At 45.1% G+C, this 25,660-nt stretch overlaps 1 protein-coding gene across 2 annotated transcripts in view; it reads left to right on the top strand.

Annotated features, from left to right (window-relative positions):
• tut7 (terminal uridylyl transferase 7) overlaps nucleotides 1-25,660 on the top strand; it is a 58,481-nt gene that overhangs the window by 28,451 nt on the left and 4,370 nt on the right. For both annotated transcript variants that reach the window (XM_031829549.1, XM_031829548.1), the window contains exons 14-26: nucleotides 349-989; nucleotides 9,145-9,295; nucleotides 9,398-9,484; nucleotides 16,552-16,652; nucleotides 17,096-17,153; nucleotides 18,501-18,604; nucleotides 18,700-18,789; nucleotides 19,235-19,348; nucleotides 20,118-20,195; nucleotides 20,345-20,516; nucleotides 20,992-21,039; nucleotides 21,162-21,253; nucleotides 23,778-23,893. In XM_031829549.1, coding sequence (XP_031685409.1) covers nucleotides 349-989; nucleotides 9,145-9,295; nucleotides 9,398-9,484; nucleotides 16,552-16,652; nucleotides 17,096-17,153; nucleotides 18,501-18,604; nucleotides 18,700-18,789; nucleotides 19,235-19,348; nucleotides 20,118-20,195; nucleotides 20,345-20,516; nucleotides 20,992-21,039; nucleotides 21,162-21,253; nucleotides 23,778-23,893 — 1,852 coding nt within the window. The remainder of the gene's footprint in view (nucleotides 1-348; nucleotides 990-9,144; nucleotides 9,296-9,397; nucleotides 9,485-16,551; nucleotides 16,653-17,095; nucleotides 17,154-18,500; nucleotides 18,605-18,699; nucleotides 18,790-19,234; nucleotides 19,349-20,117; nucleotides 20,196-20,344; nucleotides 20,517-20,991; nucleotides 21,040-21,161; nucleotides 21,254-23,777; nucleotides 23,894-25,660) is intronic.

The raw sequence follows: 25,660 nt of genomic DNA, 5'->3' as shown, positions 1-25,660 counted from the left end.
GGCGTAGACTAGGGGGACCGGTGGCGTAGACTAGGGGGACCGGTGGCGTAGACTAGGGGGACCGGTGGCGTAGACTAGGGGGACCGGTGGCGTAGACTAGGGGGACCGGTGGCGTAGACTAGGGGGACCGGTGGCGTAGACTAGGGGGACCGGTGGCGTAGACTAGGGGGACCGGAGGTGAACTCAACAGGGATCTTGTGATATTCAGCTGTCTGAAAAGCCCTTTAATGTTAAACCTGTGTCAGCGGTTACCAGGTAGACTTTGTGAAGGGAAACACTGTTGTTTAGCACTGCCAATCATAATACTCGAGTTCTGATTTTGAGATGAGATTTAATTGTGTGTTTTAGATCCGTTTGCTGTGAAGAGGAACGTGGCTCGTACATTGAACAGCCAACAGATGTACGAGTACATCCTCCACTGCCTCAAATCGACCTACAAGTACTTCGCCCTGCCCCTCAGCCTTCCATCAGCCAACCACAAGATGGCAGGGCCTCGAGGAGCTAATTACAAGCGTCAGAAGGCTCTGAGTGACGTGAGCCGTGTCCAATCAGGGTTGAGCAGTCTCAAACTGGAGTCTCAGGCAGCCAATGGGCAGAAAGGAGAGGCGGGCTTTAAGCAGGACTCTGACTGTATGGTGGAGGAAGAGGAGGAGAGCCCTTCAGACTCTGATAACGAAGGAGAGAAAGAAGATGAGGATTTGGGGAAGAACAGCCTATCGGAGGAGGAAGAGGAGGATGAAGAGCTAGATGAGGAAGTATATCCCAGACATCACCTAGACAGTGTGAACACGGAGGACGAAGAGCTGTTCCCATTGGACGAGGTCTCGGAGGAGCTTCTCTCAGACGAGGAGGGGCCAGACCTAGACACTCCCAGTTCATTGGACGAGGAGGAGGTAGCCTCGCCCAAACAGGATGTGCTTGACAACAAGACCGAGGGGGCCAGTGGTCTCTGCTATGGCTTCATCAGACAGGCCTTCACCCGTGGAAAGGTAGGTAGATATGAGAGCATGTGATCAAAACTCAACGAGGTATAACCAATGAAATATACAGGACACAACAACATGCTTGAAGTACAGTACCAGTCGAAGGTTTGGACACCTACTCATTCAAGGGTTTTAGAACACCTACTCATTCAAGGGTTTTAGAACACCTACAGTACCAGTCAAGGGTTTTAGAACACCTACTCATTCAAGGGTTTTAGAACACCTACTCATTCAAGGGTTTTTCTTTATTTGTACTATTTTCTACTTTGTACTGTAGGTGTTCTAAAACCCTTGAATGAGTAGGTGTTCTAAAACCCTTGAATGAGTAGGTGTTCTAAAACCCTTGAATGAGTAGGTGTTCTAAAACCCTTGACTGGTACTGTAGGTGTTCTAAAACCCTTGAATGAGTAGGTGTTCTAAAACCCTTGACTGGTACTGTAGGTGTTCTAAAACCCTTGAATGAGTAGGTGTTCTAAAACCCTTGAATGGTACTGTAGGTGTTCTAAAACCCTTGACTGGTACTGTAGGTGTTCTAAAACCCTTGACTGGTACTGTAGGTGTTCTAAAACCCTTGACTGGTACTGTAGGTGTTCTAAAACCCTTGACTGGTACTGTAGGTGTTTTAAAACCCTTGACTGGTACTGTAGGTGTTCTAAAACCCTTCAATGAGTAGGTGTTCTAAAACCCTTCAATGAGTAGGTGTTCTAAAACCCTTCAATGAGTAGGTGTTCTAAAACCCTTCAATGAGTAGGTGTTCTAAAACCCTTCAATGAGTAGGTGTTCTAAAACCCTTGAATGAGTAGGTGTTCTAAAACCCTTGAATGAGTAGGTGTTCTAAAACCCTTGAATGAGTAGGTGTTCTAAAACCCTTGACTGGTACTGTAGGTGTTCTAAAACCCTTGACTGGTTGGTACTGTAGGTGTTCTAAAACCCTTGACTGGTTGGTACTGTAGGTGTTCTAAAACCCTTGACTGGTTGGTACTGTAGGTGTTCTAAAACCCTTGACTGGTTGGTACTGTAGGTGTTCTAAAACCCTTGACTGGTTGGTACTGTAGGTGTTCTAAAACCCTTGACTGGTTGGTACTGTAGGTGTTCTAAAACCCTTGACTGGTTGGTACTGTAGGTGTTCTAAAACCCTTGACTGGTTGGTACTGTAGGTGTTCTAAAACCCTTGACTGGTTGGTACTGTAGGTGTTCTAAAACCCTTGACTGGTTGGTACTGTAGGTGTTCTAAAACCCTTGACTGGTTGGTACTGTAGGTGTTCTAGAACCCTTGACTGGTTGGTACTGTAGGTGTTCTAAAACCCTTGACTGGTTGGTACTGTAGGTGTTCTAAAACCCTTGACTGGTTGGTACTGTAGGTGTTCTAAAACCCTTGACTGGTTGGTACTGTAGGTGTTCTAGAACCCTTGACTGGTTGGTACTGTAGGTGTTCTAAAACCCTTGACTGGTTGGTACTGTAGGTGTTCTAAAACCCTTGACTGGTTGGTACTGTAGGTGTTCTAAAACCCTTGACTGGTTTGTACTGTAGGTGTTCTAAAACCCTTGACTGGTTGGTACTGTAGGTGTTCTAAAACCCTTGACTGGTACTGTAGGTGTTCTAAAACCCTTGACTGGTACTGTAGGTGTTCTAAAACCCTTGACTGGTTGGTACTGTAGGTGGGAGTAGATGGTGTGTCCACCAGGTATTGTATGCATCAAGTGTCTCTGTTGGAGGACTGATTTAGGATCAGTTTGAACTTTTTAGATACTTCAATTCTCCCTCTCTGATGAAATATTGTGAGAGGGATAACTGGGCCCAAAATCTGTGTTCTCCAGTCGATGGCTTTTATAGGGTAAAAAAAAAAATGTAACAAGCGATGAGTTTTTGTTCTTTAGGGTCAATGAGTGTTAAATTTGGTTAGCAAGAAAATGTAGTGGTTTATTTGCTACGTGTGGCTTATTTGATGTAATATCAGTTTTGCAATGCTTAGGTTGGTACAAGTATACTGATATTAGTTGGACACGTGACACCTCGGCAACTTTGACCAAAAACACTACTTCAGAGTTGTCTGGTCGTCACTAGATACCACAGCCGCATATTTCTACAATTTCTCTCCTTAAAATGTTATTAAGCCACACTGATGACCTTTTGGCCTTTAATTTAAATATTTTTTTTACGATACAGACAATTTTGACTTTGTGGCTGTGGTAACTAGTGGAAACCATTGTGCCTGTTCATGGGCTTGTCTACGCTCTCATTGGCGAGAATGGTCCCACCTGATCTTGCCGCCTCCCGACTGCCTTCCATTTCTGTAGAATTGTATTTTCATTGTTATTGGCCAGTAGAGTATCAGGTCAATATAATGGATAACCTGTGATTTACATTGATGGACAGAGGGGACCTGATCCTAGATCAGCACTCCTACTGAGACTCTTTATGACCTGATCCTAGATCACCACTCCTACTGAGACTCTGTATGACCTGATCCTAGATCACCACTCCTACTGACACTCTTTATGACCTGATCCTAGATCAGCACTCCTACTCAGACTCTTTATGACCTGATCCTAGATCACCACTCCTACTCAGACTCTTTATGACCTGATCCTAGATCACCACTCCTACTGAGACTCTTTATGACCTGATCCTAGATCAATACTCCTAATCATTTCTCCCCTGTCGTCAGTAGTAGATCAGATCTGCACTGTCAGTCTCTAACCCTGTGTGTCACTCTCTAACCCTGTGTGTGTGTGTGTGTGTCAGTCCCATACAGTGTCAATCTCTAACCCTGTGTGTGTCAGTCTCTAACCATGTGTGTTTGTGTGTCGGTCTCTAACCCTGTGTGTGTCAGTCTCTAACCATGTGTGTTTGTGTCAGTCTCTAACCCTGTGTGTGTGTGTGTGTCCGTCTCTAACCCTGTGTGTGTGTCAGTCTCTAACCCTGTGTGTGTGTCCGTCTCTAACCCTGTGTGTGTGTGTCAGTCTCTAACCCTGTGTGTGTGTGTCAGTCTCTAACCCTGTGTGTGTGTCAGTCTCTAACCCTGTGTGTGTGTCAGTCTCTAACCCTGTGTGTGTGTCAGTCTCTAACCCTGTGTGTGTGTCAGTCTCTAACCCTGTGTGTGTGTGTGTCAGTCTCTAACCCTGTGTGTGTGTGTGTCAGTCTCTAACCCTGTGTGTGTGTGTGTCAGTCTAACCCTGTGTGTGTGTGTCAGTCTCTAACCCTGTGTGTGTGTGTGTGTCAGTCTCTAACCCTGTGTGTGTGTGTGTGTCAGTCTCTAACCCTGTGTGTGTGTGTGTGTCAGTCTCTAACCCTGTGTGTGTGTGTCAGTCTCTAACCCTGTGTGTGTGTGTGTGTCAGTCTCTAACCCTGCGTGTGTGTGTGTGTGTGTCAGTCTCTAACCCTGTGTGTGTGTGTGTGTGTCAGTCTCTAACCCTGTGTGTGTCAGTCTCTAACCCTGTGTGTGTGTGTGTGTGTGTGTCAGTCTCTAACCCTGTGTGTGTGTGTGTGTGTGTGTCAGTCTCTAACCCTGTGTGTGTGTGTGTGTGTGTCAGTCTCTAACCCTGTGTGTGTGTGTGTGTGTGTCAGTCTCTAACCCTGTGTGTGTGTGTGTGTGTCAGTCTCTAACCCCGTGTGTGTGTCAGTCTCTAACCCTGTGTGTGTGTGTGTGTGTGTGTCAGTCTCTAACCCTGTGTGTGTGTGTGTGTGTCAGTCTCTAACCCTGTGTGTGTGTGTGTGTGTCGGTCTCTAAACCTGTGTGTGTGTGTGTGTCAGTCTCTAACCCTGTGTGTGTGTGTGTGTCAGTATCTAACCCTGTGTGTGTGTGTGTCAGTCTCTAACCCTGTGTGTGTGTGTGTGTGTGTCAGTCTCTAACCCTGTGTGTGTGTGTGTGTGTGTGTCAGTCTCTAACCCTGTGTGTGTGTGTGTCAGTCTCTAACCCTGTGTGTGTGTGTGTGTGTGTCAGTCTCTAACCCTGTGTGTGTGTGTGTGTGTGTCAGTCTCTAACCCTGTGTGTGTGTGTGTGTCAGTCTCTAACCCTGTGTGTGTGTGTGTGTCAGTCTCTAACCCTGTGTGTGTGTGTGTGTCAGTCTCTAACCCTGTGTGTGTGTGTCAGTCTCTAACCCTGTGTGTGTGTGTGTGTGTCAGTCTCTAACCCTGTGTGTGTGTGTGTGTCAGTCTCTAACCCTGTGTGTGTGTGTCAGTCTCTAACCCTGTGTGTGTGTGTGTGTGTCAGTCTCTAACCCTGTGTGTGTGTGTGTGTGTCAGTCTCTAACCCTGTGTGTGTGTGTGTGTGTCAGTCTCTAACCCTGTGTGTGTGTGTGTGTGTCAGTCTCTAACCCTGTGTGTGTGTGTGTGTGTGTCAGTCTCTAACCCTGTGTGTGTGTGTGTGTGTGTGTCAGTCTCTAACCCTGTGTGTGTGTGTGTCAGTCTCTAACCCTGTGTGTGTGTGTGTCAGTCTCTAACCCTGTGTGTGTGTGTGTGTCAGTCTCTAACCCTGTGTGTGTGTGTGTGTGTGTCAGTCTCTAACCCTGTGTGTGTGTGTGTGTGTCAGTCTCTAACCCTGTGTGTGTGTGTGTGTGTGTGTCAGTCTCTAACCCTGTGTGTGTGTGTGTCAGTCTCTAACCCTGTGTGTGTGTGTGTCAGTCTCTAACCCTGTGTGTGTGTGTGTGTGTCAGTCTCTAACCCTGTGTGTGTGTGTGTGTGTCAGTCTCTAACCCTGTGTGTGTGTGTGTGTGTGTGTGTCAGTCTCTAACCCTGTGTGTGTGTGTGTGTGTGTCAGTCTCTAACCCTGTGTGTGTGTGTGTGTGTGTGAGTCAGTCTCTAACCCTGTGTGTGTGTGTGTGTCAGTCTCTAACCCTGTGTGTGTGTGTGTCAGTCTCTAACCCTGTGTGTGTGTGTGTGTGTCAGTCTCTAACCCTGTGTGTGTGTGTGTGTGTGTCAGTCTCTAACCCTGTGTGTGTGTGTCAGTCTCTAACCCTGTGTGTGTGTGTGTGTCAGTCTCTAACCATGTGTGTGTGTGTGTCAGTCTCTAACCGTGTGTGTGTGTGTCAGTCTCTAACCATGTGTGTGTGTGTGTGTCAGTCTCTAACCATGTGTGTGTGTGTGTGTCAGTCTCTAACCCTGTGTGTGTGTGTGTCAGTCTCTAACCCTGTGTGTGTGTGTGTGTCAGTCTCTAACCCTGTGTGTGTGTGTCAAATCAAATCAAATCAAATTTATTTATATAGCCCTTCGTACATCAGCTGATATCTCAAAGTGCTGTACAGAAACCCAGCCTAAAACCCCAAACAGCAAGCAATGCAGGTGGAGAAGCACAGTGGCTAGGAAAAACTCCCTAGAAAGGCCAATACCTAGGAAGAAACCTAGAGAGGAACCAGGCTATGTGGGGTGGCCAGTCCTCTTCTGGCTGTGCCGGGTGGAGATTATAACAGAACATGGTCAAGATGTTCAATGTTCATAAATGACCAGCATGGTCGAATAATAATAAGGCAGAACAGTTGAAACTAGAGCAGCAGCACAGTCAGGTGGAAGTTGAAACTGGAGCAGCAGCATGGCCAGGTAGACTGGGGACAGCAAGGAGTCATCATGTCAGGTAGTCCTGGGGCATGGTCCTAGGGCTCAGGTCAGTTGAAACTGGAACAGCAGCATGGCCAGGTGGACTGGGGACAGCAAGGAGTCATCATGTCAGGTAGTCCTGGGGCATGGTCCTAGGGCTCAGGTCCTCCGAGAGAGAGAAAGAAAGAGAGAAGGAGAGAATTAGAGAACGCACACTTAGATTCACACAGGACACCGAATAGGACAGGAGAAGTACTCCAGATATAACAAACTGACCCCAGCCCCCCGACACATAAACTACTGCAGCATAAATACTGGAGGCTGAGACAGGAGGGGTCAGGAGACACTGTGGCCCCATCCGAGGACACCCCCGGACAGGGCCAAACAGGAAGGATATAACCCCACCCACTTTGCCAAAGCACAGCCCCCACACCACTAGAGGGATATCTTCAACCACCAACTTACCATCCTGAGACAAGGCTGAGTATAGCCCACAAAGATCTCCGCCACGGCACAACCCAAGGGGGGGGGGGGGCGCCAACCCAGACAGGATGACCACAACAGTGAATCAACCCACTCAGGTGACGCACCCCCTCCAGGGACAGCATGAGAGAGCCCCAGCAAGCCAGTGACTCAGCCCCTGTAATAGGGTTAGAGGCAGAGAATCCCAGTGTCAGTCTCTAACCCTGTGTGTGTGTGTCAGTCTCTAACCGTGTGTGTGTGTCAATCTCTAACCGTGTGTGTGTGTCAGTCTCTAACCGTGTGTGTGTGTGTGTCAGTCTCTAACCGTGTGTGTGTGTGTCAGTCTCTAACCGTGTGTGTGTGTGTGTGTCAGTCTCTAACCCTGTGTGTGTGTGTCAGTCTCTAACCCTGTGTGTGTGTGTCAGTCTCTAACCTGTTGTGTGTGTGTGTCAGTCTCTAACCCTGTGTGTGTGTGTGTCAGTCTCTAACCCTGTGTGTGTGTGTCAGTCTCTAACCCTGTGTGTGTGTGTGTCAGTCTCTAACCCTGTGTGTGTGTGTGTCAGTCTCTAACCCTGTGTGTGTCAGTCTCTAACCCTGGTGTGTGTGTCAGTCTCTAACCCTGTGTGTGTGTGTGTCAGTCCTCTAACCCTGTGTGTGTGTGTGTCAGTCTCTAACCCTGTGTGTGTTGTGTCAGTCTCTAACCCTGTGTGTGTGTGTGTCAGTCTCTAACCCTGTGTGTGTGTGTGTCAGTCTCTAACCCTGTGTGTGTGTGTGTCAGTCTCTAACCCTGTGTGTGTGTGTGTCAGTCTCTAACCCTGTGTGTGTGTGTGTCAGTCTCTAACCTGTGTGTGTGTGGTGTCAGTCTCTAACCCTGTGTGTGTGTGTGTCAGTCTCTAACCCTGTGTGTGTGTCAGTCTCTAACCCTGTGTGTGTCAGTCTCTAACCCTGTGTGTGTCAGTCTCTAACCCTGTGTGTGTCAGTCTCTAACCCTGTGTGTGTCAGTCTCTAACCCTGTGTGTGTCAGTCTCTAACCCTGTGTGTGTCAGTCTCTAACCCTGTGTGTGTGTGTGTGTCAGTCTCTAACCCTGTGTGTGTGTGTGTGTGTGTGTGTGTCAGTCTCTAACCCTGTGTGTGTGTGTGTGTGTGTGTGTGTCAGTCTCTAACCCTGTGTGTGTGTGTGTCAGTCTCTAACCCTGTGTGTGTGTGTGTGTGTGTGTGTGTCAGTCTCTAACCCTGTGTGTGTGTGTGTGTCAGTCTCTAACCCTGTGTGTGTGTGTGTGTCAGTCTCTAACCCTGTGTGTGTGTGTGTGTGTCAGTCTCTAACCCTGTGTGTGTGTGTGTGTGTGTCAGTCTCTAACCCTGTGTGTGTGTGTGTGTGTGTCAGTCTCTAACCTTGTGTGTGTGTGTGTGTCAGTCTCTAACCCTGTGTGTGTGTGTGTGTCAGTCTCTAACCCTGTGTGTGTGTGTGTGTCAGTCTCTAACCCTGTGTGTGTGTGTGTGTCAGTCTCTAACCCTGTGTGTGTGTGTGTGTGTCAGTCTCTAACCCTGTGTGTGTGTGTCAGTCTCTAACCCTGTGTGTGTGTGTGTGTGTCAGTCTCTAACCCTGTCTGTGTGTGTGTCAGTCTCTAACCCTGTCTGTGTGTGTGTCAGTCTCTAACCCTGTGTGTGTGTGTGTGTCAGTCTCTAACCCTGTGTGTGTGTGTGTCAGTCTCTAACCCGGTGTGTGTGTGTGTCAGTCTCTAACCCTGTGTGTGTGTGTGTCAGTCTCTAACCCTGTGTGTGTGTGTGTGTGTCAGTCTCTAACCCTGTGTGTGTCAGTCTCTAACCCTGTGTGTGTGTGTGTGTGTCAGTCTCTAACCCTGTGTGTGTCAGTCTCTAACCCTGTGTGTGTGTCTGTGTCTAACCCTGTGTGTGTCAGTCTCTAACCCTGTGTGTGTCAGTCTCTAACCCTGTGTGTGTCAGTCTCTAACCCTGTGTGTGTCAGTCTCTAACCCTGTGTGTGTCAGTCTCTAACCCTGTGTGTGTGTCAGTCTCTAACCCTGTGTGTGTGTCAGTCTCTAACCCTGTGTGTGTGTGTGTCAGTCTCTAACCCTGTGTGTGTGTGTGTCACTCTCTAACCCTGTGTGTCTGTGTGCCAGTCTCTAACCCTGTGTGTTTGTGTGCCAGTCCCATACAGTGGTGTGTAGTGTGTGTAAGCGGGACGGCCATCTAAAGAAAGACTGTCCTGAAGACTTCCAGAGGGTTCAGCTAGCCCCTCTCCCTCCCATGACACCTGCCTTCCTCAAAACACTCAACACCGTCTGCCAGCAGTGCTACCGTAAGTGTGTGTGTGTGTGTGTGTGTGTGTGTGTGACCTGCTCTTCAAATGTTCTGTCTCGTTGTATGTACCGTTCCAGTTATAATTTACTGAATTTCCCAGGAGACTTTGCTCCAGATGATGTGGAGCTGGGAGTGAGAGAACACATCCTGCAGGACCTGGAGAGCTTTGTCAAACGACAGTTCACAGGTGAGACAGCACATTGTTCCCTCTGAACTGGTGAGACAGCACATTGTTCCCTCTGAACTGGTGAGACAGCACATTGTTCCCTCTGAACAGGTGAGACAGCACATTGTTCCCTCTGAACAGGTGAGACAGCACATTGTTCCCTCTGAACAGGTGAGACAGCACATTGTTCCCTCTGAACAGGTGAGACAGCACATTGTTCCCTCTGAACAGGTGAGACAGCACATTGTTCCCTCTGAACAGGTGAGACAGCACATTGTTCCCTCTGAACAGGTGAGACAGCACATTGTTCCCTCTGAACAGGTGAGACAGCACATTGTTCCCTCTGAACAGGTGAGACAGCACATTGTTCCCTCTGAACAGGTGAGACAGCACATTGTTCCCTCTGAACAGGTGAGACAGCACATTGTTCCCTCTGAACAGGTGAGACAGCACATTGTTCACCTCTGAACAGGTGAGACAGCACATTGTTCCCTCTGAACGTCGTCAAATCAAATGTTGATATCTCATTTCAGCTGATATCTCAAAGTGCTGTACAGAAACCCAGCCTAAAACCCCAAACAGCAAGCAATGCAGGTGTAGAAGCACGGTGGCTAGGAAAAACTCCCTAGAAAGGCCAAAACCTAGGAAGAAACCTAGAGGAACCAGGCTATGAGGGGTGGCCAGTCCTCTTCTGGCTGTACCGGGTGGAGATTATAAACCTAGAGAGGATCCAGGCTATGAGGGGTGGAGGTTATAAACCTAGAGAGGAACCAGGTTATGAGGGGTGGCCAGTCCTCTACTGACTGTGCCGGGTGGAGATTATAAACCTAGAGGAACCAGGTTATGAGGGGTGGAGGTTATAAACCTAGAGAGGAACCAGGTTATGTGGGGTGGCCAGTCCTCTTCTGGCTGTGCCGGGTGGAGATTATAACAGAACATGGCCAAGATGTTCAAATGTTCATAAATGACCAGCATGGTCAAATAATAATAATCACAGGCAGAACAGTTGAAACTGGAGCAGCAGCACGGCCAGGTGGACTGGGGACAGCAAGGAATCATCATGCCAGGTAGTCCTGAGGCATGGTCCTAGGGCTCAGGTCCTCTGAAAGAGAGAATTAGAGAGAGCATACTTAAATTCACACAGGACACCGAATAAGACAAAGGAAAGGAAAGGAAGCTTTGTCCATAAAAGAAGTGAAGACATTTCCACTCGATGTGGTAGCCGATGTTCAGAGAATTTGTTTTATAGCTGTTGGTTCCAGACTTACACTGACTAGTGATTAACAGGTTCCAGACTTACACTGACTAGTGATTGATTAACAGGTTCCAGACTTACACTGACTAGTGATTGATTAACAGGTTCCAGACTTACACTGACTAGTGATTGATTAACAGGTTCCAGACTTACACTGACTAGTGATTGATTAACAGGTTCCAGACTTACACTGACTACTGATTGATTAACAGGTTCCAGACTTACACTGACTACTGATTGATTAACAGGTTCCAGACTTACACTGACTAGTGATTAACAGGTTCCAGACTTACACTGACTAGTGATTAACAGGTTCCAGACTTACACTGACTACTGATTGATTAACAGGTTCCAGACTTACACTGACTAGTGATTGATTAACAGGTTCCAGACTTACACTGACTAGTGATTGATTAACAGGTTCCAGACTTACACTGACTAGTGATTGATTAACAGGTTCCAGACTTACACTGACTACTGATTGATTAACAGGTTCCAGACTTACACTGACTACTGATTGATTAACAGGTTCCAGACTTACACTGACTAGTGATTGATTAACAGGTTCCAGACTTACACTGACTAGTGATTGATTGATTAACAGGTTCCAGACTTACACTGACTAGTGATTGATTGATTAACAGGTTCCAGACTTACACTGACTAGTGATTGATTAACAGGTTCCAGACTTACACTGACTAGTGATTGATTAACAGGTTCCAGACTTACACTGACTAGTGATTGATTAACAGGTTCCAGACTTACACTGACTAGTGATTGATTAACAGGTTCCAGACTTACACTGACTAGTGATTGATTAACAGGTTCCAGACTTACACTGACTAGTGATTGATTAACAGGTTCCAGACTTACACTGACTAGTGATTGATTAACAGGTTCCAGACTTACACTGACTAGTGATTGATTAACAGGTTCCAGACTTACACTGATTAGTGATTGATTAACAGGTTCCAGACTTACACTGACTAGTGATTGATTAACAGGTTCCAGACTTACACTGACTAGTGATTGATTAACAGGTTCCAGACTTACACTGACTAGTGATTGATTAACAGGTTCCAGACTTACACTGATTAGTGATTGATTAACAGGTTCCAGACTTACACTGACTAGTGATTGATTAACAGGTTCCAGACTTACACTGACTAGTGATTGATTAACAGGTTCCAGACTTACACTGACTAGTGATTGATTAACAGGTTCCAGACTTACACTGATTAGTGATTGATTGATTAACAGGTTCCAGACTTACACTGATTAGTGATTGATTAACAGGTTCCAGACTTACACTGACTAGTGATTGATTAACAGGTTCCAGACTTACACTGACTAGTGATTGATTAACAGGTTCCAGACTTACACTGACTAGTGATTGATTGATTAACAGGTTCCAGACTTACACTGACTAGTGATTGATTAACAGGTTCCAGACTTACACTGACTAGTGATTGATTAACAGGTTCCAGACTTACACTGACTAGTGATTGATTAACAGGTTCCAGACTTACACTGACTAGTGATTGATTAACAGGTTCCAGACTTACACTGACTAGTGATTGATTAACAGGTTCCAGACTTACACTGATTAGTGATTGATTAACAGGTTCCACACTTACACTGACTAGTGATTGATTAACAGGTTCCAGACTTACACTTACTAGTGATTGATTGATTAACAGGTTCCAGACTTACACTGACTAGTGATTGATTAACAGGTTCCAGACTTACACTGACTAGTGATTGATTAACAGGTTCCAGACTTACACTCACTAGTGATTGATTAACAGGTTCCAGACTTACACTGATTAGTGATTGATTAACAGGTTCCAGACTTACACTGACTAGTGATTGATTAACAGGTTCCAGACTTACACTGACTAGTGATTGATTAACAGGTTCCAGACTTACACTGACTAGTGATTGATTAACAGGTTCCAGACTTACACTGACTAGTGATTGATTGATTAACAGGTTCCAGACTTACACTGACTAGTGATTGATTGATTAACAGGTTCCAGACTTACACTGACTAGTGATTGATTGATTAACAGGTTCCAGACTTACACTGATTAGTGATTGATTGATTAACAGGTTCCAGACTTACACTGACTAGTGATTGATTAACAGGTTCCAGACTTACACTGATTAGTGATTGATTGATTAACAGGTTCCAGACTTACACTGATTAGTGATTGATTAACAGGTTCCAGACTTACACTGACTAGTGATTGATTAACAGGTTCCAGACTTACACTGACTAGTGATTGATTAACAGGTTCCAGACTTACACTGACTAGTGATTGATTAACAGGTTCCAGACTTACACTGACTAGTGATTGATTAACAGGTTCCAGACTTACACTGACTAGTGATTGATTAACAGGTTCCAGACTTACACTGACTAGTGATTGATTAACAGGTTCCAGACTTACACTGACTAGTGATTGATTGATTAACAGGTTCCAGACTTACACTGATTAGTGATTGATTGATTAACAGGTTCCAGACTTACACTCACTAGTGATTGATTAACAGGTTCCAGACTTACACTGATTAGTGATTGATTAACAGGTTCCAGACTTACACTGATTAGTGATTGATTAACAGGTTCCAGACTTACACTGATTAGTGATTGATTGATTAACAGGTTCCAGACTTACACTGATTAGTGATTGATTGATTAACAGGTTCCAGACTTACACTGACTAGTGATTGATTAACAGGTTCCAGACTTACACTGACTAGTGATTGATTGATTAACAGGTTCCAGACTTACACTGACTAGTGATTGATTGATTAACAGGTTCCAGACTTACACTGATTAGTGATTGATTAACAGGTTCCAGACTTACACTGACTAGTGATTGATTAACAGGTTCCAGACTTACACTGACTAGTGATTGATTAACAGGTTCCAGACTTACACTGACTAGTGATTGATTAACAGGTTCCAGACTTACACTGACTAGTGATTGATTAACAGGTTCCAGACTTACACTGACTAGTGATTTGATTGATTAACAGGTTCCAGACTTACACTGACTAGTGATTGATTGATTAACAGGTTCCAGACTTACACTGACTAGTGATTGATTGATTAACAGGTTCCAGACTTACACTGATTAGTGATTGATTAACAGGTTCCAGACTTACACTGACTAGTGATTGATTAACAGGTTCCAGACTTACACTGACTAGTGATTGATTAACAGGTTCCAGACTTACACTGACTAGTGATTGATTAACAGGTTCCAGACTTACACTGATTAGTGATTGATTGATTAACAGGTTCCAGACTTACACTGATTAGTGATTGATTAACAGGTTCCAGACTTACACTGACTAGTGATTGATTAACAGGTTCCAGACTTACACTGACTAGTGATTGATTAACAGGTTCCAGACTTACACTGACTAGTGATTGATTGATTAACAGGTTCCAGACTTACACTGACTAGTGATTGATTAACAGGTTCCAGACTTACACTGACTAGTGATTGATTAACAGGTTCCAGACTTACACTGACTAGTGATTGATTAACAGGTTCCAGACTTACACTGACTAGTGATTGATTAACAGGTTCCAGACTTACACTGACTAGTGATTGATTAACAGGTTCCAGACTTACACTGATTAGTGATTGATTAACAGGTTCCACACTTACACTGACTAGTGATTGATTAACAGGTTCCAGACTTACACTTACTAGTGATTGATTGATTAACAGGTTCCAGACTTACACTGACTAGTGATTGATTAACAGGTTCCAGACTTACACTGACTAGTGATTGATTAACAGGTTCCAGACTTACACTCACTAGTGATTGATTAACAGGTTCCAGACTTACACTGATTAGTGATTGATTAACAGGTTCCAGACTTACACTGACTAGTGATTGATTAACAGGTTCCAGACTTACACTGACTAGTGATTGATTAACAGGTTCCAGACTTACACTGACTAGTGATTGATTAACAGGTTCCAGACTTACACTGACTAGTGATTGATTGATTAACAGGTTCCAGACTTACACTGACTAGTGATTGATTGATTAACAGGTTCCAGACTTACACTGACTAGTGATTGATTGATTAACAGGTTCCAGACTTACACTGATTAGTGATTGATTGATTAACAGGTTCCAGACTTACACTGACTAGTGATTGATTAACAGGTTCCAGACTTACACTGATTAGTGATTGATTGATTAACAGGTTCCAGACTTACACTGATTAGTGATTGATTAACAGGTTCCAGACTTACACTGACTAGTGATTGATTAACAGGTTCCAGACTTACACTGACTAGTGATTGATTAACAGGTTCCAGACTTACACTGACTAGTGATTGATTAACAGGTTCCAGACTTACACTGACTAGTGATTGATTAACAGGTTCCAGACTTACACTGACTAGTGATTGATTAACAGGTTCCAGACTTACACTGACTAGTGATTGATTGATTAACAGGTTCCAGACTTACACTGATTAGTGATTGATTGATTAACAGGTTCCAGACTTACACTCACTAGTGATTGATTAACAGGTTCCAGACTTACACTGATTAGTGATTGATTAACAGGTTCCAGACTTACACTGATTAGTGATTGATTAACAGGTTCCAGACTTACACTGATTAGTGATTGATTGATTAACAGGTTCCAGACTTACACTGATTAGTGATTGATTGATTAACAGGTTCCAGACTTACACTGACTAGTGATTGATTAACAGGTTCCAGACTTACACTGACTAGTGATTGATTGATTAACAGGTTCCAGACTTACACTGACTAGTGATTGATTGATTAACAGGTTCCAGACTTACACTGATTAGTGATTGATTAACAGGTTCCAGACTTACACTGACTAGTGATTGATTAACAGGTTCCAGACTTACACTGACTAGTGATTGATTAACAGGTTCCAGACTTACACTGACTAGTGATTGATTAACAGGTTCCAGACTTACACTGACTAGTGATTGATTAACAGGTTCCAGACTTACACTGACTAGTGATTTGATTGATTAACAGGTTCCAGACTTACACTGACTAGTGATTGATTGATTAACAGGTTCCAGACTTACACTGACTAGTGATTGATTGATTAACAGGTTCCAGACTTACACTGACTAGTGATTGATTGATTAACAGGTTCCAGACTTACACTGACTAGTGATTGATTGATTAACAGGTTCCAGACTTACACTGACTAGTGATTTGATTGATTAACAGGTTCCAGACTTACACTGACTAGTGATTTGATTGATTAACAGGTTCCAGACTTACACTGACTAGTGATTTGATTGATTAACAGGTTCTAGACTTACACTGACTAGTGATTTGATTGATTAACAGGTTCCAGACTTACACTGACTAGTGATTTGATTGATTAACAGGTTCCAGACTTACACTGACTAGTGATTTGATTGATTAACAGGTTCCAGACTTACACTGACTAGTGATTTGATTGATTAACAGGTTCCAGACTTACACTGACTCGTGATTTGATTGATTAACAGGTTCCAGACTTACACTGACTCGTGATTTGATTGATTAACAGGTTCCAGACTTACACTGATTAGTGATTTGATTGATTGACAGGTGCCAGACTTACACTGACTCGTGATTTGATTGATTAACAGGTTCCAGACTTACACTGACTCGTGATTTGATTGATTAACAGGTTCCAGACTTACACTGACTCGTGATTTGATTGATTAACAGGTTCCAGACTTACACTGACTCGTGATTTGATTGATTAACAGGTTCCAGACTTACACTGATTAGTGATTTGATTGATTGACAGGTGCCAGACTGAGGCTGTTTGGTTCGTCTAAGAACGGCTTCGGCTTCAAGCAGAGTGACCTGGACATCTGTATGGTGCTGGACGGACAGGAGACCGCTGAAGTAATCTATTGTATCTGCCTCTCTCTCGCTCTGCCTCTCTCTCGCTCTGCCTCTCTGCCTCTCTCTCGCTCTGCCTCTCTTTTATATAATATACTATATAAGCAGACACTTTTATCCAAAGCAATTATTGCTCTCTTACTCACTCACATCAAGACAACCATTGTCTCTATTGATAAACCACTGTAAATCCTATAAACCAGGCGTGTCAAACTCTTTCCACTGAGGGCCTAGTGTCTGCAGGTTTTTTCCTTTCAGTTAAGACCTAGACAACCAGGTGAGGGGAGTTCCTTAGTTATTAGTGACCCTTAATTCATCAATCAAGTAGAAGGGAGGAGTGAACACCTGCAGACACCTGGCCCTCTGTGGAATGAGTTTGACATGTGTTGTAAACAAACCTCTTCTGCAGAAATGATTTGGTTCAAAACAGGTTTTGTCTCCTGCAGGGTCTGGACTGTATCAGCATTATAGAGTCTCTGGCCAGACTGCTGAGGAAACACCCAGGTCAGTGTCTGGACCCTGTGATAATGTAGAGTATGGGTCAGTGTCTGGACCTTGTGATAATGTAGAGTATGGGTCAGTCTCTGGCCAGACTGCTGAGGAAACACCCAGGTCAGTGTCTGGACCCCGTGATAATGTAGAGTATGGGTCAGTCTCTGGCCAGACTCCTGAGGAAACACCCAGGTCAGTGTCTGGACCCTGTGATCATGTAAAGTATGGGTCAGTGTCTGGACCCTGTGATCATGTAGAGTATGGGTCAGTGTCTGGACCCTGTGATCATGTAAAGTATGGGTCAGTGTCTGGACCCTGTGATCATGTAGAGTATGGGTCAGTGTCTGGACCCTGTGATCATGTAGAGTATGGGTCAGTGTCTGGATCATGTAGAGTATGGGTCAGTGTCTGGATCATGTAGAGTATGGGTCAGTGTCTGGATCGTGTAGAGTATGGGTCAGTGTCTGGATCATGTAGAGTATGGGTCAGTGTCTGGATCATGTAGAGTATGGGTCAGTGTCTGGATCATGTAGAGTATGGGTCAGTGTCTGGATCATGTAGAGTATGGGTCAGTGTCTGGATCATGTAGAGTATGGGTCAGTGTCTGGATCATGTAGAGTATGGGTCAGTGTCTGGATCATGTAGAGTATGGGTCAGTGTCTGGATCATGTAGAGTATGGGTCAGTGTCTGGATCATGTAGAGTATGGGTCAGTGTCTGGATCATGTAGAGTATGGGTCAGTGTCTGGATCGTCATGTAGAGTATGGGTCAGTGTCTGGATCATGTAGAGTATGGGTCAGTGTCTGGATCATGTAGAGTATGGGTCAGTGTCTGGATCATGTAGAGTATGGGTCAGTGTCTGGATCATGTAGAGTATGGGTCAGTGTCTGGATCATGTAGAGTATGGGTCAGTGTCTGGATCATGTAGAGTATGGGTCAGTGTCTGGATCATGTAGAGTATGGGTCAGTGTCTGGATCATGTAGAGTATGGGTCAGTGTCTGGATCATGTAGAGTATGGGTCAGTGTCTGGATCATGTAGAGTATGGGTCAGTGTCTGGATCATGTAGAGTATGGGTCAGTGTCTGGATCATGTAGAGTATGGGTCAGTGTCTGGATCATGTAGAGTATGGGTCAGTGTCTGGACTGGACCCTGTGATCATGTAGAGTATGGGTCAGTGTCTGGACAGGACCCTGTGATCATGTAGAGCATGGGTCAGTGTCTGGACAGGACCCTGTGATCATGTAGAGTATGAATTCTCCATATAGTCCCCTTGTACTGCTGTACTGTGCACCAGGTGTGTATCTGTAAGCCCGTGTCTATGTGGGACGCTGTATCAGAAATGTCCCTGTGGCCCCAGGTCTGAGGAACATCCTCCCCATCACCACGGCTAAGGTCCCCATCGTTAAGTTCTACCACGCCAGGACCGGCCTGGAGGGAGACATCAGTCTCTACAACACGCTGGTGAGAGGAACACACACCTGGTTGGTCATGTGGGAGCAGGAAGCAGTGACTGAACCCTTTTTAAAAAATAAATCATTCTCTCTCTTGGCGATCAGGCCTTACACAACACACGTCTGTTGGCTTCGTACGCTGCCATCGACCTCCGAGTCAAGATGCTGTGTTATGTCACGAAGGTGTTTGCCAAGGTATGTCCCACCAGTTTACAGCTGAGATGAGATAGTCACACAACCCACTGACAGGTTTTGATGGTGATCAACTTCCTATGAGTTTAACCTGATGAACAGCTGATGATAGGATATAGAGTATTCTCCCCAATATCTATGTTGTCCCCTGGTCTAGTTAAAGGGGATGTTTAATATCTATGTTGTCCCCAGGTCTAGTTAAAGGGGATGTTTTAATATCTATGTTGTCCCCAGGTCTAGTTAAAGGGGATGTTTAATATCTATGTTGTCCCCAGGTCTAGTTAAAGGGGATGTTTTAATATCTATGTTGTCCCCAGGTCTAGTTAAAGGGGATGTTTAATATCTATGTTGTCCCCAGGTCTAGTTAAAGGGGATGTTTTAATATCTATGTTGTCCCCAGGTCTAGTTAAAGGGGATGTTTTAATATCTATGTTGTCCCCTGCTCTAGTTGTGTGATATCGGTGATGCGTCTCGAGGAAGTCTGTCGTCCTATGGCTTCACCCTGATGGTGCTATTCTACCTGCAACAGAGGAACCCACCTGTTATACCTGTACTACAGGAGGTAAGACAGAGGAACCCACCTGTTATACCTGTACTACAGGAGGTTAGACAGAGAGGAACCCACCTGTACTACAGGAGGTTAGACAGAGAGGAACCCACCTGTTATACCTGTACTACAGGAGGTTAGACAGAGAGGAACCCACCTGTTATACCTGTACTACAGGAGGTTAGACAGAGAGGAACCCACCTGTACTACAGGAGGTTAGACAGAGAGGAACCCACCTGTACTACAGGAGGTTAGACAGAGAGGAACCCACCTGTACTACAGGAGGTTAGACAGAGAGGAACCCACCTGTACTACAGGAGGTTAGACAGAGAGGAACCCACCTGTACTACAGGAGGTTAGACAGAGAGGAACCCACCTGTACTACAGGAGGTTAGACAGAGAGGAACCCACCTGTACTACAGGAGGTTAGACAGAGAGGAACCCACCTGTACTACAGGAGGTTAGACCGAGAGGAACCCACCTGTACTACAGGAGGTTAGACAGAGAGGAACCCACCTGTACTACAGGAGGTTAGACAGAGAGGAACCCACCTGTACTACAGGAGGTTAGACAGAGAGGAACCCACCTGTTATACCTGTACTACAGACAGAACTCAAGTGAATCTGTCTGATTCCGGACCAATGAGTACAGTTGTGAGCAGTCTGGCCGTGAGTCCAATGATATTTTGGGAGATTTGCTGACTGAATCTGGATTTCTCATCGCTAAGACCTGCAATGTGTTTGTATATTTTGGCAGATGTATTGATGTGTGTGTGTGTCGATAGATTTATGACGAGGAGAAGAAGCCTGAGGTTTTGGTAGATGGATGGAATGTCTACTTCTACGATGATCTGGATAAACTGGTGAGTCCCTCTATCAGAGCATCAGCTGTGGTGTGTGTGTGTCTCTCGCCTGGGCGGTGGGCCCAGTACCAGGGTAACATGGTGTGTATGGGGCTCTTTGGCTGGGCCTGCTCCAGTTCTGCACTGAGACTTTTGACCTCTCTCTCTAGCCTGAGCGCTGGCAGCAGAAGAACCTGGAGTCTGTAGGTGCTCTGTGGCTGGGCCTGCTGCAGTTCTACACCGAGACCTTTGATTTCAGAGAACATGTCATCTCCATCAGACAGAGCGCAGCTCTCACCACCTTCAACAAGCAGTGGACCTCTAAGTACATCGTCATCGAGGGTCAGTACTAGACTTGATTTACTCCTACCAAAGGGCCGTAACGGCGTCTTCGTCTCTTCTGCAAACCCTGTTCTGGACACCTTTCTTGACTTCATTTATAGGGATTCTTGACTTCATTTATAGGGATTCTTGACTTCATTTATAGGGATTCTTGACTTCATTTCTCCTCGAGGATCGTGACCGTTGAGGGGAGCTATTGGTCGAGGGTTGTAAACGTTGAGGGCAGCTATTGGTCGAGGGTTGTAAACGTTGAGGGCAGCTATTGGTCGAGGGTTGTAAACGTTGAGGGCAGCTATTGGTCGAGGGTTGTAAACGTTGAGGGCAGCTTTGGTGCAGGCGGTAGTTTCATTTTATCATAAACAGTTTGAGGGTTTAACACTGCTAGGTTGTAGTAAAAGCCTGCACGTCCTGCAGCTCTCCAGGGAGGGTTGTGAACCAGGGATCTAGTTATCTGATCTGATGTTTTTCTCTCCAGATCCTTTTGACCTGAACCATAACCTGGGAGCTGGCCTGTCCAGGAGAAGTAGGTATCTCTATCTTACTGTCTTTCTCTCATAGCATCATCCTCTTTTTCATTCACTTCTCTCCTGCCTCTCTCCGCTCTCTCCCACTCTCTGTCCTCTCTCTCCTCTCTCTCTCACACAGTGACCAACTTCATCATGAAGGCGTTCATCAATGGCAGAAGTGTGTTTGGAACATCAGTCAAAGCCTACCCTCCTGAGTACACTAGTCCGATGGTTAGTATTCACTACCTACCCTCCTGAGTACACTAGTCAGGTGGTTAGTATCCACTACCTACCCTCCTGAGTACACTAGTCAGGTGGTTAGTATCCACTACCTACCCTCCTGAGTACACTAGTCAGGTGGTTAGTATCCACTACCTACCCTCCTGAGTACACTAGTCAGGTGGTTAGTATCCACTACCTACCCTCCTGAGTACACTAGTCAGGTGGTTAGTATCCACTACCTACCCTCCTGAGTACACTAGTCAGGTGGTTAGTATCCACTACCTACCCTCCTGAGTACACTAGTCAGGTGGTTAATATCCACTACCTACCCTCCTGAGTACACTAGTCAGGTGGTTAGTATCCACTACCTACCCTCCTGAGTACACTAGTCAGGTGGTTAGTATCCACTACCTACCCTCCTGAGTACACTAGTCAGGTGGTTAGTATCCACTACCTACCCTCCTGAGTACACTAGTCAGGTGGTTAATATCCACTACCTACCCTCCTGAGTACACTAGTCAGGTGAGTTAGTATCCACTACCTACCCTCCTGAGTACACTAGTCAGGTGGTTAGTATCCACTACCTACCCTCCTGAGTACACTAGTCAGGTGAGTTAGTTAGTAAAAGAGGTCGAATGATTAATTGTCATTTTTGGATGCTGATTTATGGCATTTATCAAGACATTTCAGCTTTTCTTTTGTTCTACAAACAAAATGTCACTTTGACATGATGGGGTTTGTGACACAATGTAAATTTATTCCATTTTAAATTCAGGATACCTTCTGAATTTACTGTATAAATCCCAAGACAGCTGGAACGTTTGACAGTATTGTGGGGGAATAATAATCGTACATTAATTAATCCAAACACCTGTGAGTCCAGAAGTGCACGTCACATTTCCAAATCATAAAACTCATGTCACCCGGTGTAAACATTTCTGATCGTTATGTTTGATGTAGAGTTACAAGGTGACTTGGCAGAATGGCAGTTTGTTTATTGTGAAGAAAAAAATGGCTGCGTCACACAGACATGAATGACTCTCTGTCTGCTCAAATGACTATCCGTTTGTCTGAGTTGCCTTGTGTAAGTCTGACACTGCAATATCATATTTTATAACTTCCTTAGTCATGTCGGGCAGTAGAACAGGCTTTCAGTTCAAGCCCACCTGACCCAGGTTGAGATTCATAATGGACTGTTTCTGGACTGGGTGAAACAACAGTCATTGTGTGACGGTGGGGATGCAGGGTTGTGTTCCAAGACGAAACAACTACAAGTGTCCTCTAGTTCCTCACAGCTGGGAGAGAAGGAAAAACACCTGATAGCTGAAGACTGTTCGTTGAGTCATAAAAGTGCATTGAAATGTCTTGTGAACTGTGAACTGTGGAGAGGTGTGTTGCCACTTGGAGACACCCCAGGTAGTCTTCTCACTCAGACCCTTGTAATCGTTTTGTCTTATGAACTGTGGAGAGGTGTGTTGCCACTTGGAGACACCCCAGGTAGTCTTCTCACTCAGACCCTTGTAATCGTTTTGTCTTATGAACTGTGGAGAGGTGTGTTGCCACTTGGAGACACCCCAGGTAGTCTTCTTACTCAGACCCATGTAATCGTTTTGTCTTGTGTTTCATCTACCCCACGTTTTCCAGGAATATTCTTATTAACATGTTACTGAATGTATCCAGAGTATTTTCAGATTTCGTGATCAACAAATGTGGTGAAAAGTACAGAAAATGTAAATACAATCAAATCGGTCTGTATTCAGTCTTGTCAGGTGAACTCTTGCGTCCTCAGCTTTTGGTCTAATAATTCCCCCCCCCCCCCCCCCCCATTATCAACAAACTGTTCCCTTTCAATTGCTACCATGGTTACACATTAAATATTTGTTCTGTTAGAGACATTTCAATTTAGCTCAATCCCTATAGGCCAATTCCCACGAGGAACTCCCATCACACTGTGCATCATCATTCAGCAACAACAAATTAAAGTTAATATTCCCCTGTTGTTGACCTTCAACCTAAGAATATGTAAACTTCCGACTACAACTGTAGATATTCCATAAAAAAAATATGCTGTTTCCAGCTACAATAGTCATTAACGATATCTACACTGAATTTCAGATACATTTAATGTCATTTTAATGGACAAAAATGTGCTTTTCTTTAAAAAAAATTACAATAATTCTAAGTGGCCCCAAACTTTTGAACGGTAGTATGTATGTTCCTCAGGAGTAGTAGTATATAATGATGTATTATAATACTATATAACAGTAATATATTGTTTCTCTCAGGAGTAGTAGTATATAATGATGTATTATAATACTATATAACAGTAATATATTGTTTCTCTCAGGAGTAGTAGTATATAATGATGTATTATAATACTATATAACAGTAATATATTGTTTCTCTCAGCAGTAGTAGTATATAATGATGTATTATAATACTATATAACAGTAATATATTGTTTCTCTCAGGAGTAGTAGTATATAATGATGTATTATAATACTATATAACAGTAATATATTGTTTCTCTCAGGAGTTCTTCTTTGATCCTGAGGTGCTGACAGAGGGACAGCTGGCTCCTAACGACCGCTGCTGCAGGATATGTGGCAAGATCGGACACTTCATGAAAGACTGCCCCATGCGCAGGAAGTAAGAAGTGTGTGTGTTGTGTAAGCATGTATATGGGTGTATACCTGTGTGTTTGTTTGTTTTGACAGCCATGAAATCTATGGCTAAATCATCTCTGTGCAGCTCCTCCCAGCGCTGCGATTCCCGTTTAATTTCCACGTCAATAGCCAGTATCAGCTGGGTCAAAATGGTGGTGCGAGAAAGGAAGATTTCAACCCCTCCCCTCTGAAGGTTGTTCATACCTTGATCTGGCAGACAGCCAGGAATTCAGTGCAAAGAGGGGGTGTATCTAAGACTTTGCATACAGTTACCACTCCTTGTGCAGACGGTGGAAACTTTGCATTGAGAAGGAAAGAAAGTCATTAAGTTGATCTTGAAGAACATCAACCCTCTACTAGCCAGTTAACTCAGAGAAGGAGTCGTCACTGGTTCGACTGGGACAGCAGACAGACCATCAACCACAGCCAAGTCACCCAGCCAGACCATCAACCACAGCCAAGTCACCCAGCCAGACCATCAACCACAGCCAAGTGACCCAGCCAGACCATCAACCACAGCCAAGTCACCCAGTCACCCAGCCAGACCATCAACCACAGCCAGTCACCCAGCCAGATCATCAACCACAGCCAAGTCACCCAGTCACCCAGCCAGATCATCAACCACAGCCAAGTCACCCAGCCAGATCATCACACAGCCAGTCACCCAGTCACCCAGCCAGACCATCAACCACAGCCAGTCACCCAGCCAGATCATCAACCACAGCCAAGTCACCCAGCCAGATCATCAACCACAGCCAAGTCACCCAGCCAGATCATCAACCACACCCAGTCACCCAGCCAGATCATCAACCACACCCAGTCACCCAGCCAGATCATCAACCACACCCAGTCACCCAGCCAGATCATCAACCACACCCAGTCACCCAGCCAGATCATCAACCACACCCAGTCACCCAGCCAGATCATCAACCACAGCCAGTCACCCAGCCAGATCATCAACCACAGCCAGTCACCCAGTCACCCAGCCAGACCATCAACCACACCCAGTCACCCAGCCAGATCATCAACCACAGCCAGTCACCCAGCCAGATCATCAACCACAGCCAGTCACCCAGCCAGATCATCAACCACACCCAGTCACCCAGCCAGACCATCAACCACACCCAGTCACCCAGCCAGATCATCAACCACACCCAGTCACCCAGCCAGATCATCAACCACACCCAGTCACCCAGCCAGACCATCAACCACACCCAGTCACCCAGCCAGATCATCAACCACACCCAGTCACCCAGCCAGATCATCAACCACACCCAGTCACCCAGCCAGACCATCAACCACTTTCTCTATCTTCAAACAGTGTTGGACAAACTAAGAGCAGCTGGTCTGACAGTGAACATGAAAAAGAGCAACTTCTGCCGAAATTCCTTGACCATATTGTGTCCTCTAACGGCTTCCATGTGGATCCTGAAAAGACCAAGGCTGTACAAGACTTCCCTGTGCCAACCACCCTCAAGGCCCTTCAACGGTTCCATGGGATGACTGGATGGTACCACGGGTTTGTGTCGAACTTCTCCCAGGTGGCAGAACCACTCAACACGTTGAAGCGGAAAGGAGCGAAGTTCTGATGTACGGCAAAAAAGAAACGTCCTCTCACTGTCAACTGCATTTATTTTCAGCACTTGTATAAACATAAGATTCAACAACTGAGACACAAATTGAACAAGTTCCACAGATGTGACCAACAGAAATTGAATAATGTGTCCCTGAACAAAGGTGGGGTCAAAAT

This window comes from Oncorhynchus kisutch, linkage group LG8 (assembly GCF_002021735.2).
Source record: "Oncorhynchus kisutch isolate 150728-3 linkage group LG8, Okis_V2, whole genome shotgun sequence".
Lineage (NCBI taxonomy): Eukaryota > Metazoa > Chordata > Actinopteri > Salmoniformes > Salmonidae > Oncorhynchus > Oncorhynchus kisutch.
This window is presented reverse-complemented; position numbering and strand designations above follow the sequence as displayed.